The sequence below is a fragment of the Semicossyphus pulcher genome, unplaced genomic scaffold (assembly GCF_022749685.1).
Source record: "Semicossyphus pulcher isolate SPU_LCO1_2020_fin unplaced genomic scaffold, fSemPul1.0.p SCAF_17, whole genome shotgun sequence".
NCBI lineage: Eukaryota > Metazoa > Chordata > Actinopteri > Labriformes > Labridae > Semicossyphus > Semicossyphus pulcher.
Genome location: NW_027211681.1, coordinates 18618661 through 18631553, shown reverse-complemented (window position 1 = coordinate 18631553; position 12893 = coordinate 18618661). Strand labels below are relative to the sequence as shown.

General features: G+C 39.9%; 1 protein-coding gene across 1 annotated transcript; it reads left to right on the top strand.

Annotated features, from left to right (window-relative positions):
• Positions 1-327: 327 nt before the first annotated feature.
• Positions 328-11729, top strand: tmem192 (transmembrane protein 192). The gene is made up of 6 exons (XM_069666502.1): positions 328-448; positions 1607-1762; positions 2064-2325; positions 2448-2570; positions 9427-9532; positions 11046-11729. Exons 1-6 carry the CDS (start codon positions 419-421, stop codon positions 11158-11160), a joined length of 792 nt encoding a protein of 263 aa, XP_069522603.1. The 5' UTR covers positions 328-418; the 3' UTR covers positions 11161-11729.
• Positions 11730-12893: the final 1164 nt, after the last annotated feature.

Sequence of the window (12893 nt, the reverse complement as noted above, 5' to 3'; positions counted from 1 at the left end):
AAGCAGAAACTAAATGTATTATCGATCCTATATGAACATAGGAAACACGCTAAAGCACCATGGCATGCCATGGTAAAGCATTGATTACCAACCTGGCCATTGGGTATTTATTACTTTTCAAACATCATCCTAATTTTTTTTTTAGATATGCGTTTCAAAATGATAGTTATTGTTTAGCTGTTTCTGACAATTTTAGGGTAATATTGCTATTTTTCTCTTCTGATTGTAATTCGCAAAAAACAGTCAATGCCAGATTAATTGTGCTCGGAACCAAAGTTTAACAGAGAACGTCGGCACCATAAAAAAGAGGAACCGGAAGTACGAACACCTGCCTGCCCGCCCCTTTTATATCATGTGAGCTTATGGTTTGTTGTTTTTCTGTCATTTCTTTTTTTAAAACGTCGAACATCAAAACAACATGGAGTCATCGGGAGGCCCCCTTTATGCAGTACGTACATGTTATTTGCCTTTAACCGTTTGCAATTTTAACCATTAGTTACGCTTTAAAAAATACTCTCTTACAGTTAGCAATGTTAGCTAGCTCATTAGAACAGCAGTCATTTACAAACAGGAACCAGTTTGTTTCTGTCTAGTCACATAGTTTTCTTTTGGAAAATATCATCTCAGATAGATCTTAGCTATTAATAGCTCTAACACATGGAGAAACCTACATTCGTGACCAGTTATCACGTGTTTGCTCTGCTTTTAACTGTTTCCAATGCAAATGTTGAAGTGAGGCTGCTGTGGTGCAGGCTGTACATTTATTATAGTAGTCTTTTAGTTTCTCCAGTCACTAGCACATTATACACAGATATTTAACATAAACGGAATAGCTGAAAGCCTGTTTTTGATCCACTTAGTCCATGAATTGTTTTTAGTTGGAAGTTAGTTGTTACCAGAACATCAGAATAAGCTTCTTTGGCCAAGTATATAAATACGTACATACATGGGATTTGCTCACAACTGACAAGTCTTTTCCGATAGAAAGAGAGAGAGAGATAAATACATATACATGTGAAAACAAGGACAGTCAACCTGAAAAATAGTAGGTTAAATTGCACATAGAACTAGAATATACATAAAGTGGGTGGGAAAAAAAGCGGTTTATAACTATAAATGAAATGTTGAAATGACCAACAACATACAACATATAAATACATGTAGACCGTTTCTGTAAATTGTCAGCAATAATAGTGTACAGAAATAAATATTGAATGGATATACGTAAAGTGAGTGGTTATGCATTCAAACATGGCTATTTACAGTGTAGTGTGATGGATCAATATTTGCCAGTTATGTACATGTTATGTGGCCAATTTAAATAATACATTTTTAATTTACGGTAAAAAAAAAAAAAGGTAAAAAATCAACTCAGTCAAATCAAAAATAGTGCTTCAGGGCTCTTGACACTGTATGACTGAAGAGATCGTCTGTGGATGGAGACTTTTCTTCATAGGAAGATTAATGTGAAGGAAAAAATTGATGTTTAAAGTGACATTGTAGATACAGAATATTTGAAATATATATTCACATATAGAAAAAATAAATAGTATAAATTTTATATCTTATTTATAAGTCCAACTATTTAACTTCCTGTTTGTTTCAGCCCGCAGGCCCCTCAGTAGATATCTCACGAAGCCTGGAGGAAGACTCTATGGTGGACGGACCTCTGATCTCTGCTGACGCCCTCCACTCTGCCATTAGGAGAGAGTTTCAGACTGTACCGACACACGCCTACGGCGGCCTGCTGTCAATACTGCATGTATGATAAATACACACACGTACATGCATTGAGTTTAATGACATAGTAGTCATGAGATTATTTCCCAATACAAGCAGGTATCTGATTTTAGTCATATTTGTGTCAATGTGAGACCTGGTTTCTCAATTAGCTAACACAGAAAAAAATGTCCTGCTATTATTGTTGGTGTAAATTTTTGCCACAATAATTATATTCACAATAGTGATAATTATTTGTTATCTTAGTATTTTTTCATGCATAAATGTGTCTCCTTCACGTACATACATCCACCTCACTTCCAGTGCTCTCTTGTCTGTTTCAGGTTGTGTACGTGGTGTTGTCAGTATGTTTAGCAGTGTTGTGTGTGTTAAAAGTTGGCCAAGAGGACGTGTGTGCGAGTGTTTTGGGTCAGGTGAAAGGCGACAGCGTCATTGTGTTTGGAAAGGTGGGTTTATGGGCCCTGGTGCTGTTGTTCACCGGGTGTGTGCAGCACCACCACACCCGGGCCAGGAGCAGAGGATACCTGCGGTTCTACAGACAGATGGAGGGACTGAAGCACCTGCCGCTCACCGTGCACTCTGCAGGTACAACCACTGCACTCATGTTGCTAGGGAAATCCATTTGCTCACACAGGTAGAGCTCAGTTCTCTCCACAAGATGGCAGTAATGCTAAAGGAAGTGTGTGTTTTTGTCTATTTGTGTGCAGGTAATGTTCTGGTGCTGGTTGTTCTCGCTGCTCAGTTATCACCGGAAGTGAGCACATACATGCTGCTCAGCGTCTTGGGGTTGGAGCTCCTGGTGGCAGTGCCATGCCTGATCTACTACACAGGTAAATTATAATATTTTAATATTAAAGAAGATAATTTCACTCTATGGTTTCTGACCTCTCTGCTTTTGACTGTGGTTTGATTGCATACTAGTGGATGAAAAGTAGCTGCCACAGTCTTTACAGAGCTTTACATAAATACAGTATAGACCAAAACATACCTACATAAGAGACCTCAGACACATTTATATTCCTATACACATAGCACCTACACACTAGATTGTTTTGTTGAGTTATATTATTGCAGAGGGACAAAACTCCTGCCAATTTAACGTTAAGTATTATCAGTAGTGGTATATGGAGACACACCCTGCAGATTACATTACACAAACACACACACACACATAACCCCCACTCTATCTGGGCACATTCGCATCACAATACCTGCCCTGCCCTTTTCAGACTCGACAGCATGACAATCATCCATTCAACTCCCTGTGTCCTCCCTTACTCTCTCTCTCTCTCTGTCTCTCTCTCTGTCGTTCTGCTGATGTTTTGCTTCTGGACACCATGCAAACTTTGTTGGATACCTTTAAATCTGTTTATCTATTGTCCTTTTATTTCCACCATGGAAGTCAGGATCTAAGTGGTTAAGTTTAGATGCACTCCCACTGGCCATCTGGTGTGTTAGCCTTCTTGAAATAGCCTTATGCTGCAGAAACATACCATGAACATCAGTCACTTTGCAACACAACACAACACACTGCCCATACTGTAACACCAAGATTCTCAATGTTTTGTTTTCCATTTTTTATACTTGCAAACATTAAAAAAAGAGAAGAGAAGCCAGGAGTACATGGTTAGATAGTTTGCACAGTTTGTTTGGATAGCCCTGCCAAATATGGGGACGCCACATGCACCATATTTACTTTTTAGTTTAACATTTGGATTGAATGAAAACAAACTTTTAGGACGCTGGTTCAGCACAATTGGTAGACGATGGCTCCTCTCCGCGTCAGCCCCATGCTCCACTCCAACCCTTGGCTCTTTGGTGCATGTCATCCCCACTCTCTCCTCCTCTCTTATTTTTTCCAAGAGAAATATCTTGTCAACTTTTTCATGAATTGCCCTGAAGTTTTGCACAGACATTCACTGTCCACAGAGGTTAAATCCCAAAGACTGAGATTATCCCCTGACTTCTCCTCTAGCACCACCAACAGGTCAAAGTTGTCCCTCATCCTGTGAAGTATGTTTACATCTATTGGACCGATTGGCACAATACTTGGTGCAGACATTCATATTCCCCTGAGGATACATCCCAAAGACTTTGCTAATTCACTGACGTTTCCTCTAATGCCACACTTTAGCTTTCACAGTTGTGGCTTTGAGTGAAATGTCTCAACAACTCTTTGCTAGACTCCCACGAAACACATTCAAGCCTTCCTCAGCATAAATTGTTTTCACTTCAGTGATCCCATGACTTTTTGTCTTGCACCACCATCTGGTAACAAAACGAATGTGTGTCATTTACTTTGCTTTATGACCAAATACCTGCAAAACTACTCATATTTCTGTAAAAGAATAGCTGCATATTAAGTTACTACTACTTGCCTTGTCATTGAGACAACGTTAGCATGCTGAGGTTAGCATTTAGCTCATAGCACTGACTCACAGTAAATAGCTATTCCAAAAATGTGGTGACTCTCTCAGGGAAAGTACACTCTTTGAAGTAGCTCTGGAAGTGCACTTAACTCACCCCAACATTATGATGTGAGATTTGTAACAAATCTTAAACTCTGTTGGTAAATGTTAAGTTCGTTTTTGTAGTAAGGGTCATCATGATCATGATCTTTGCGCCCATTCTTAAATATGAAATATAGATTTAAGAATTCCATGTGAAACTCCCACTAAAATCTCAGTTGTCTGTTTGGCGTCCATCTGGCCATTTGACTCTGTTACAGTGAGAGGTCAGGAGGTCAATCTTCAGATTAAACTCTGAAGTGCTGGGTAACAGACCTGAGTACTTTCTGAGCACTACCTACGGTTGTCTGCACCGCCTTCGTTAGAAAAGTACCAAGAGAGAGTCACATTTTTAGGTGAAGTTAAACCCTGATGTAGTCCTGGTTTAATAGAGAAATATAATTAAATTAGTCAAACTAAAGTAACAAAAACATAGTTTAGTTTATTATTTATGTCACAGAAACGTAGGCGAATGTTACTGATATCACGCCCAGTTAAGGTTTAGACAAATCTGTTATTTATAGTCTGATGTACTTTAAAAACAGTTACAGACAATATTAGGATATTCCCCAGATTGTAAGGTTAAGTCCAATACACTGGCCTCCCTCTCTGTAAGTAAAGGAAAACTGCTATTAAAGATTCTGTATCAGAGGATATTGATATAGAAGAAACTGTAATGAAAGGAAATCCATATTAAAGGTGTGTTTGGCCGCTGAGGGGCGCAGATTGTGGCTGGAGATACCAGAGAGGAGAGCAGATAAGAGGCATTAGGATTTAGCCTAGCCAAAGGGAAGCCCTCGACCCACTCCACCCAAACACACTCACACACATTGTCCCCCGTGTTTACAGTGAGGGTGATCCAGTGTGTGTGTGGGGGTATCTGTGTTCGCCCGCCGCATTCCTGCTCAGATCAGTGCGGTCAGGCATGATGCAAACCGAGCGACGCCTCGCGGCACAAACTTTTTTAACAACACAAACACACTCGCACACACTTGGACGGATGCAGAGTCAAGGTGACGTCACAAGGAAGGACAAACTTCTCTTTTTTTTTAAGGTGACACAGAAGGAGAGATATAATGCCTGCAGCTATGAAGTCCATACAGGAAGGCCTCGTTCAACTTCTCTTTGAAGTGCATGCTCATTGTGAGTGTGTGTGCCCGTGTGTGTGTGTCTTTGAGGTTTGCTGTATGTTTCTGCCTCTCTCATTTTAACATGAATACACTCTCCTCTATAGAGCTACATGCACATCAAAGCCATGCTTCGGCCTTCAAAGGCTTAACTTAGAATACATCTCTGTCCTCTGCCAGGCCAGAAGTTAGTGTAAGCACTGCGGGGCACACTGTTAACACACACTGATACAGATACCTACTAAACCATGGCGTCACACACAAATCTCATGAACTGTATGACAGAACATGAATACCAGGCCCCAACTATTCAACTACTGTAAGCACTGGTGGAGGAAGTTCAGATCCCTTACAAAAGTATAACAAAAAAAACTCAATTACATGACAAGTTCTGCAAAAGAGACCACACCAAATTTTCCTTAAGTCAGCATCTCTCGCTCCTCTCCTTACTGAATAAATACAGACACGATCTGTCTGTGTTTCCATGCACACTCTGCTATAATGCATAAGCCTTTTACACATGCTTGGAGTGACATGAGAAATAAATACGAATACGATTTTTAAGAGACACAGCAGAGAAAGCGTGGATATGGGGAGAGCAGCCGGTGCTTAACGTTGCCCAGGATGCATGTGCGTTACACTACCAGACATACGTAGATAAACCCTTCCTAGACCACCTCCGTATGTGGCCTGAGTGATCGGATCTGAATGCGTCTTCAGTCCATCCTGGGTGTGTTCAGGTGTGATTTGATCACCAAAACCACATGTTAATACCAGGTGTGATCAGGGTCTACTTGTCATAGCCAGCCCAATCCAGATCTGAACCCCATCGAAATGTTGTTTACACAAACACAACCTTATAAATAGAAGAACCAGAGAAAAAACATATTTTTGCAGTGGTCTCTATATTTTCTCCCTAGTTGTATATTTTATGACAATTTTAAATGTGTGTTCCTCATTGTTGAACACAGCTGATGCGCCTTTTCCTCTCATGTTTCTCCTTGAAGCAAGTCTTTGAACCTTTTCCCACATCTCCATCTCCTGCAGAGTCAAGAGCAGGGTTTACTTTTCAGTAAATCGTAGCCCTGCATGCTGATTTAAACTCTTTTAATGTCCTGCACTCTTACTAGACGGCGATCACACAACTCTTCTCCTTCGTCTTGTGCCACTGTTCAGTCTCCGCAGGCTCCCTGCGATCCATTTCCCTCCACTTCTTTGAAGCTGACACTTGCAGGTTAAGCCTGTGAGCACTACATGTGTTACCATTAGCTGTTAGCACCTCTGCAGCTCCACCGTTATCACCTGGAAATGTGCACCTCTTAATGGGTGATCTAAGCTTCTCAGATGTGTGCAGACCGGGTCTGAGCACTGTCTGTGCGGCCGTGTGAGAGTCTCTAACAAGGACGTGTGAAATGCGCCACCTTCTTTACACTGCTGCCGTCATCCATCCATCCATCCGTCCATGTATCTCTGTGCAGTTGTACCCCCTGCTGTAATACACAGAACTGCTCAGACTGGAAGGACTTCCAGGTTTCCTACAGAGTCGTGAAAGTAGGAAAATACCTCATTTAAAATTGTGTTTTGGAGGTTAAAAATAGTACTTTATTTTTGCAGTTGTATTTATTTCTAACAAGGTTTTCTGAATGTGCTCAAAAAGTGCTTGAACTTGTCTTTAAAAAAGCTGTGTGAACCCTTGACTTCCTGAATATCCCAACTGACTTCACCATAATAACAGTTATAACAGCCCTTTATGTACGTCCACTAACTCGGGGTATTTACATGTTTGTTAGGAATAAAAGAAGAATCACTCTGTGACGCATCTTAACGAGTTGTTTACGTCAAAACATCAGGGTACAACAATCATTAAGAGGGGTTTTTAATTTTAAAACAAAAGCTTAACAAAACAGTCACAACTATAAACATGAAAAAAACACTAATAACTACAATCACAGACAAACAGACAAACCCTAAATCAACCCTAATCAGCCTTTCAACAGCTAGAAACTCGTTGCACATACTAATAAACCTGATGACATATCTATAAGGGAGCAAGACACAGAAAAAGAAACAGTAAATCCTGATCCATATCACAATCAGACATACTTCATTTACTCCCAGTGGGAAATTTGGACGTTACAGTTGCTCAGATACAGACAGAAGCATGGAGAAATATATGGCATACAAATAGAAGTAAGAAAAATGTATGTGCATTATATATACAATAAAATAAGAAATAAGAAATGCTGAGATGTGGATCTCTGGTGATTTAAATATGAGTGTCAGAATTAAATAGAATAAAGTTAAATACAAAATAAGAGTTATTTATGCATGAACAGTGTAAGGCAGTATTTATATCAACCTAAATTGTATTGTACTTCTAATTAAGTAGAGTTTAACTTCAGGATTATTACAAGACACCAATCTATCACATAAACTATTTCACACAAAATTCCACCAAAAATAAATCTAGTGTAACATCATCTGATCAACAATAAACCTCTACCATCTCTCAAAATGATAAAAATGTCAGTTTTCCTGACTGCACCCTAATAAAATTAACATTGTCTTTGATAACACAATATTAAAAAGGTATGCATTTGTTCCTTCCTCCTCCTTCCTTTTTTCCTTACATGAAAATCAAAAAAAATGTTGACGCAGCCTCTTTTTGTGTTTGTTCCTTCTGTTAATGCTTGTTTCTTACTGAGGTTGTAAGCTACAGTCTGCACTAATATCAATGGTGGTTGAGATTGTAAGGAAATCTTATGATGTATTCTAAATGCGTAATTAAATAATCATTACTTTGTGTTGTTTATATATAACTTCCTGCAGGCTGCAATACAGAACTTCCCAGCTTATATTATTCTTTAAACTAAGCCGCTGTGGATATGAGCGATAAACACTACCATCAGAGTAGGGCTGAACGATTTAAAAAAATATGTAATTACAATTATTTTGACTTATATTTGATTTCAGTATGATTTGCAATATTGAAGGGAATGATAATTTTAGATTTTTTTTAATAAGGTGTGACTTTTGCAGGGATCTGTACCAAGCGAAGATATTTGATACTCCTCGTCTGTGTGTGATGTGTAGGCCGGAGCGTCTCTGCCACACGATATTTATATTAAAATCGTATTTTAACACACATTTCACCCTTAAAAAATGCTGCGATTTTAAAATTTTAGTAGCCCATATTGCGATTTCAACATGCAAAACATTTGTCAAGTTTCTTTTTATTTAGAGATAATATTCATTTATATATTTTTATATACATGTATGAAAAGACAAAACATTTTACTCTGTATTTATTTAAATGTACTTTTCTGCCTTGTCATTTCTATGACTTATTTTCTCTGCCTTTCAGGAATGTCTTTCTTTCTCTCACATACTTGCCTACTATTGCTGTATTTACACACACACACACACACATACACACATACACACACACACACACACACACACACACACACACACAGATTTAGGGCCTCATTATGCAGGAATGTGCAGTATTTCTTTAGATTGTGTGTGAGTGTGGATGCAGAGATGCTGCACTGTAGCAAAGTAAAGATAGCGCTCTTTAGAACCTCCCTGACAATTTCCTCTGGCTAATGGCACTCGAGTCTTATCAATACTGAGCCAGCTCCTCCCTCTGCCCTTCTTCACACACTCGCCCGGCTAACCCCACACACCTTGGCCTTATCTTGATCCAAACAGCTCCCTCATCTCCCGTATTTTAGGCCCTGGCTCCTCTTCCGGCTTCTGGATACTCCACAGCCACACCTCGCTGCTAACCCCGCCCCTTGTGTAAAGGTGTATGTTTAGGGTGTGAGAATTAGAGGTTTGAGTGCAGGATATGGCAGCCCATAAGGGCTAAGTGCAGGATATAACAGCTTGTGTGTGTTTAGGAGAGGGAGAGGGATGGAAAACAGTAAAAAAACAAGTGTGTGCTGTTTCTCACCTGAGTGGTTAATGTTTGCAGCTCTCACTGCGCTATGATGCCTGTGTGTCTTTTATGAGCAAGCTAAAACGCTGGTTTGATTTTTGTGTTTTAGTGAAGGTGATGCAGTTCAACAGAGAGCGAGCTGCTCCAGACGTGAGCCAAGAGGAGCATTCACGCAACTTCAGTGTCACGAGCAGTCCGACTGAGACCGGCTTCAGGTACACAGATTTCACTCGCACACTCCCGAGACCTGGAGCTCTGCAAAATGAACGTAACATAAAAGCTTCACAACATCAAGTTACAGTCTGGTTCTTGATCCCAGTTCTTGAATTATAATTTTGCTATTTAATTACCATCTCTTATTCAAAAGTTAATTATTTCAATAAACTGTGAATACTTTGATTTGTACTGTTTTAAGTAGTTGAGGATTTTCATCTCGTGTAAGATCTACCTCAGTAATGTGTCCTTCATTCATTCTTTTATCTAGCATTCATTTTCTCCTATTTTTATGGGCAAATGGGGAAAAAAGTCCTCACAACAATCATTAATAAGTCTGCCTCCTTTAAATGTTCCTCTTTGATCCATGCAGACTACTCATATCTACCAAAAATGTGTATACGTACAGCTTTTGAGCAAATAGGATTTAGTCCATACCCAATATTTTGCACAAGCAAACTGCTTGCCAAGTAGGTCACAAGTGGAGGACAGCTGGCAGACCCTTTTTCACATATTTTGTCCAGATAATCGGCCATACTGGCAGGAGGAAACACGGGCAATACAAAACATATTTGCTGTCATTTCCCAACAATGTATCTGGGCAACAGCTGCTCACTGTTCGATGCAGGATAAATACTTATTAAAGATTATATTAGCAGCCAGCTAAAAAACGGTCACACCAAAATGGTTACAGTCCGAACCAACAGAGACTGACAGGACAGATATGGTGACTTGGAGAGAATCACTAAATCTGAGGGCAGAAAAGTTCTTGCATTACTGGGAAAATTGGATTGTGTTTGTAGAGAGAGAGGTGATTTCTGAGCCACTGTTGTATGAACAGACACGTATTCCCATCAGCATAACATTAGGTTTTATAGATGAACAACTGTTCTCATTGTGTTGTGTTGTTTTTCTATCTGTTTACAAAAATTGTTAGCTTGCCAAGCTGTGTTAAAATCGGCAGCATAATTACAGTTTGTCTCGTAAATTATGAAACTTATAACAATATAATTTCAAATGTCTGACTTTGATCGCAACCCAAAGATATTCGGTTTACATTTATAGTAAGAAAATCAGGAAATATCCACTTTTATGGAGCTAGAATTTAATAATTTATGGTTCTACTTTCTTAAAAACATTACTCAACTGTTAAATTGCTACACAAAAACAGTTGGCAATTGATTAAGTCTTCAAAAAACTAACTGGTTAATTTCTACAGCTTTTTTGAATCATAAATCAACTGGGACTATTTTCAAGCACAGATTTTCTGCTCTAGTCAGATTAACAACAGCAGAATGGTGTGTGAGGAATGAATAGTCTTCATAGGCCTGCAACAGTGTCAGTTTTTGGACGAGGACCAACAAACAAAAAGGTTTTCCACAGGCAGTAATTGGTTATTTTCACGTTTGTGGATAATTAAAATATTGTAAGATGTAGAATATCGCCTGCCTCATCCTGAAAGAGACAGATGAAGCCAGCTTTGTTACCTATCGTGTGCTTCTGTTTGTTCCACAGAGAGTGCTCCAGTCTGGAGGAGGTTGTGGAGAAGCAGGCCGACTTGATAGAGTACCTGAAACAGCACAACACCTTGCTGAGCAAAAGGCTGCTCAACCTCACCGCTCAGCACTGACCACAGCCCGTCCTCCTAATCCTCCTCCTCCTTCCAGCGGCCACTCTCACAACCCCACCACAAAGAAGAAGAGGTGATCTGTTGGTTTGAAAGAGAGGACTGAAGCTTCCAAAACACTGGATAAAAAGACTAAAAGCAAGCACACGAGCACCTGTGCGCACAGACTTGAAGCCGGGATGGAGAGATAACGCAGGAGGAGGTGAGCTGTAAGTGGAGGGCAGTTTAAGAGGGGAGATGGGAGGAGGAGGAGGAGGGGAGTCATGGGTCACAGATCAGAGGTGAGGGGTTTTTATCACTGTGTTATGACCCTCAGTGACCCACGTTTTGCTGCCGCTTGTGTTTCTGTGAGAAAAACAGAAGAGGTAAAATTGTTTTAGAGATCATTTGCACTTAGGAGGAGCTGAAAGAGGAGGAGATAGAGGAGGGGGGTGTTATCAGGGTCAAACAAGAGAGAGACAGAGGTCGACTTGCGCTGCGAAATGTCCGTAAGTGCTTTTTTATTTGTCTGACTGTATGTATAAGCTTTATTTGGTTGTAGTTTTTTCTATTTTTTGAATCATTGAGGTTGTATTTGTGATTGGTTTCCAATAAATCCCTAATAATCTCATGTTTTTGTCTTGTTTCATATAAGTCTTTTCAGGGTGTCAAGGAAACACAAGTAAGTGACAACTGTTTTGTGTTTACTTTGTATAATGTAATGAGATAGCTCAAGGAAAAAGCCCCAACAATAGAAACACCGCCACTGTCAACATTAGCTCGGTGTGAATGTGTCTTCCCGCCTCGCTTTGTTTCTCTGTGTTAAATTTCAACAGTCACGGGAATCCACGTTAACGAAATATCGAGGTCGTCATGCGAGCCAGCGGTGTTTGCTCCCCATTGTGATTTCTTTATGCTGTGGCGTCCGTTAACTCCGCAGGGGAGCGTTGCTTTTACGACTCCTTTCCCATGCGGCTTCTCCTTGGAGCCCTGTTTGATTTTAAGTTACTCATTTAAAGTTGTTTGTTTGAACTAAAAGTAGCCCAAATTTACATGATACATACATCTATCCCCAAAGAAGCTACATTTATTTGGACACTATAGTTGATTGTAGAAAGGAGAAACAAACCAGTACATCGATACATTTTTTATTAAAAAGTTCAATAAACATTTGAAGTGCATACATGCATTATAAACACTTTAGAGGAATGCTATGTGGATGCTGCTCATCGTAGCTGCAGTCACTAAGATGTTTCCAGCTCTTTGGTCCGTAGCTTTTAAGTCAAGTGTTGATGGCAGATGTTGATGCAGCTCCTTTTCCCTTTTTTTCCCTTCTTGGCCTGAGAGGATAAAGAGGGAGGGATGGTGCTCGCAGCTGTACACGAACCCAGATCTGTGGCCTCCAGGAAGCCAAAACACTGCATGTTTTTCATTTTGTTGTGAATGCAGACAGTTTCTTGTAGCTCCTTTACAGCTACATACACATGATAGTCATTTAGTGGCATTTTTATGGTGTCCCATAGTTTTTCTCCACTTCACAAATCATGTCTTGGTCCTGGGATCCATCTGTTGGCCGTGCACTGCAGTTGCGTCATTCATATTTTCTCTTTCCTCAGATCTCCCTCATTCTTGTGCTTCAATCTGTAATGGAAAAACATCAATTAGTATCCTGCTAATAAGAGTTCAGCGCAGGACAAAAACAGATTAATCTTCCATGAACTGGCGTCAATATTTAAGCTGGAACTCCCCCCCTCTCT

What these genes read in the sequence shown, in the direction of transcription:
- tmem192 (XM_069666502.1), top strand. Translation starts at nt 419, where the DNA reads ATGGAGTCATCGGGAGGCCCCCTTTATGCA. An exon ending in GCTCACCGTGCACTCTGCAG is followed by an intron (nt 2,326 to 2,447) that starts GTACAACCACTG and finishes ATTTGTGTGCAG; the next exon opens with GTAATGTTCTGGTGCTGGTT. An exon ending in CCGACTGAGACCGGCTTCAG is followed by an intron (nt 9,533 to 11,045) that starts GTACACAGATTT and finishes TTTGTTCCACAG; the next exon opens with AGAGTGCTCCAGTCTGGAGG.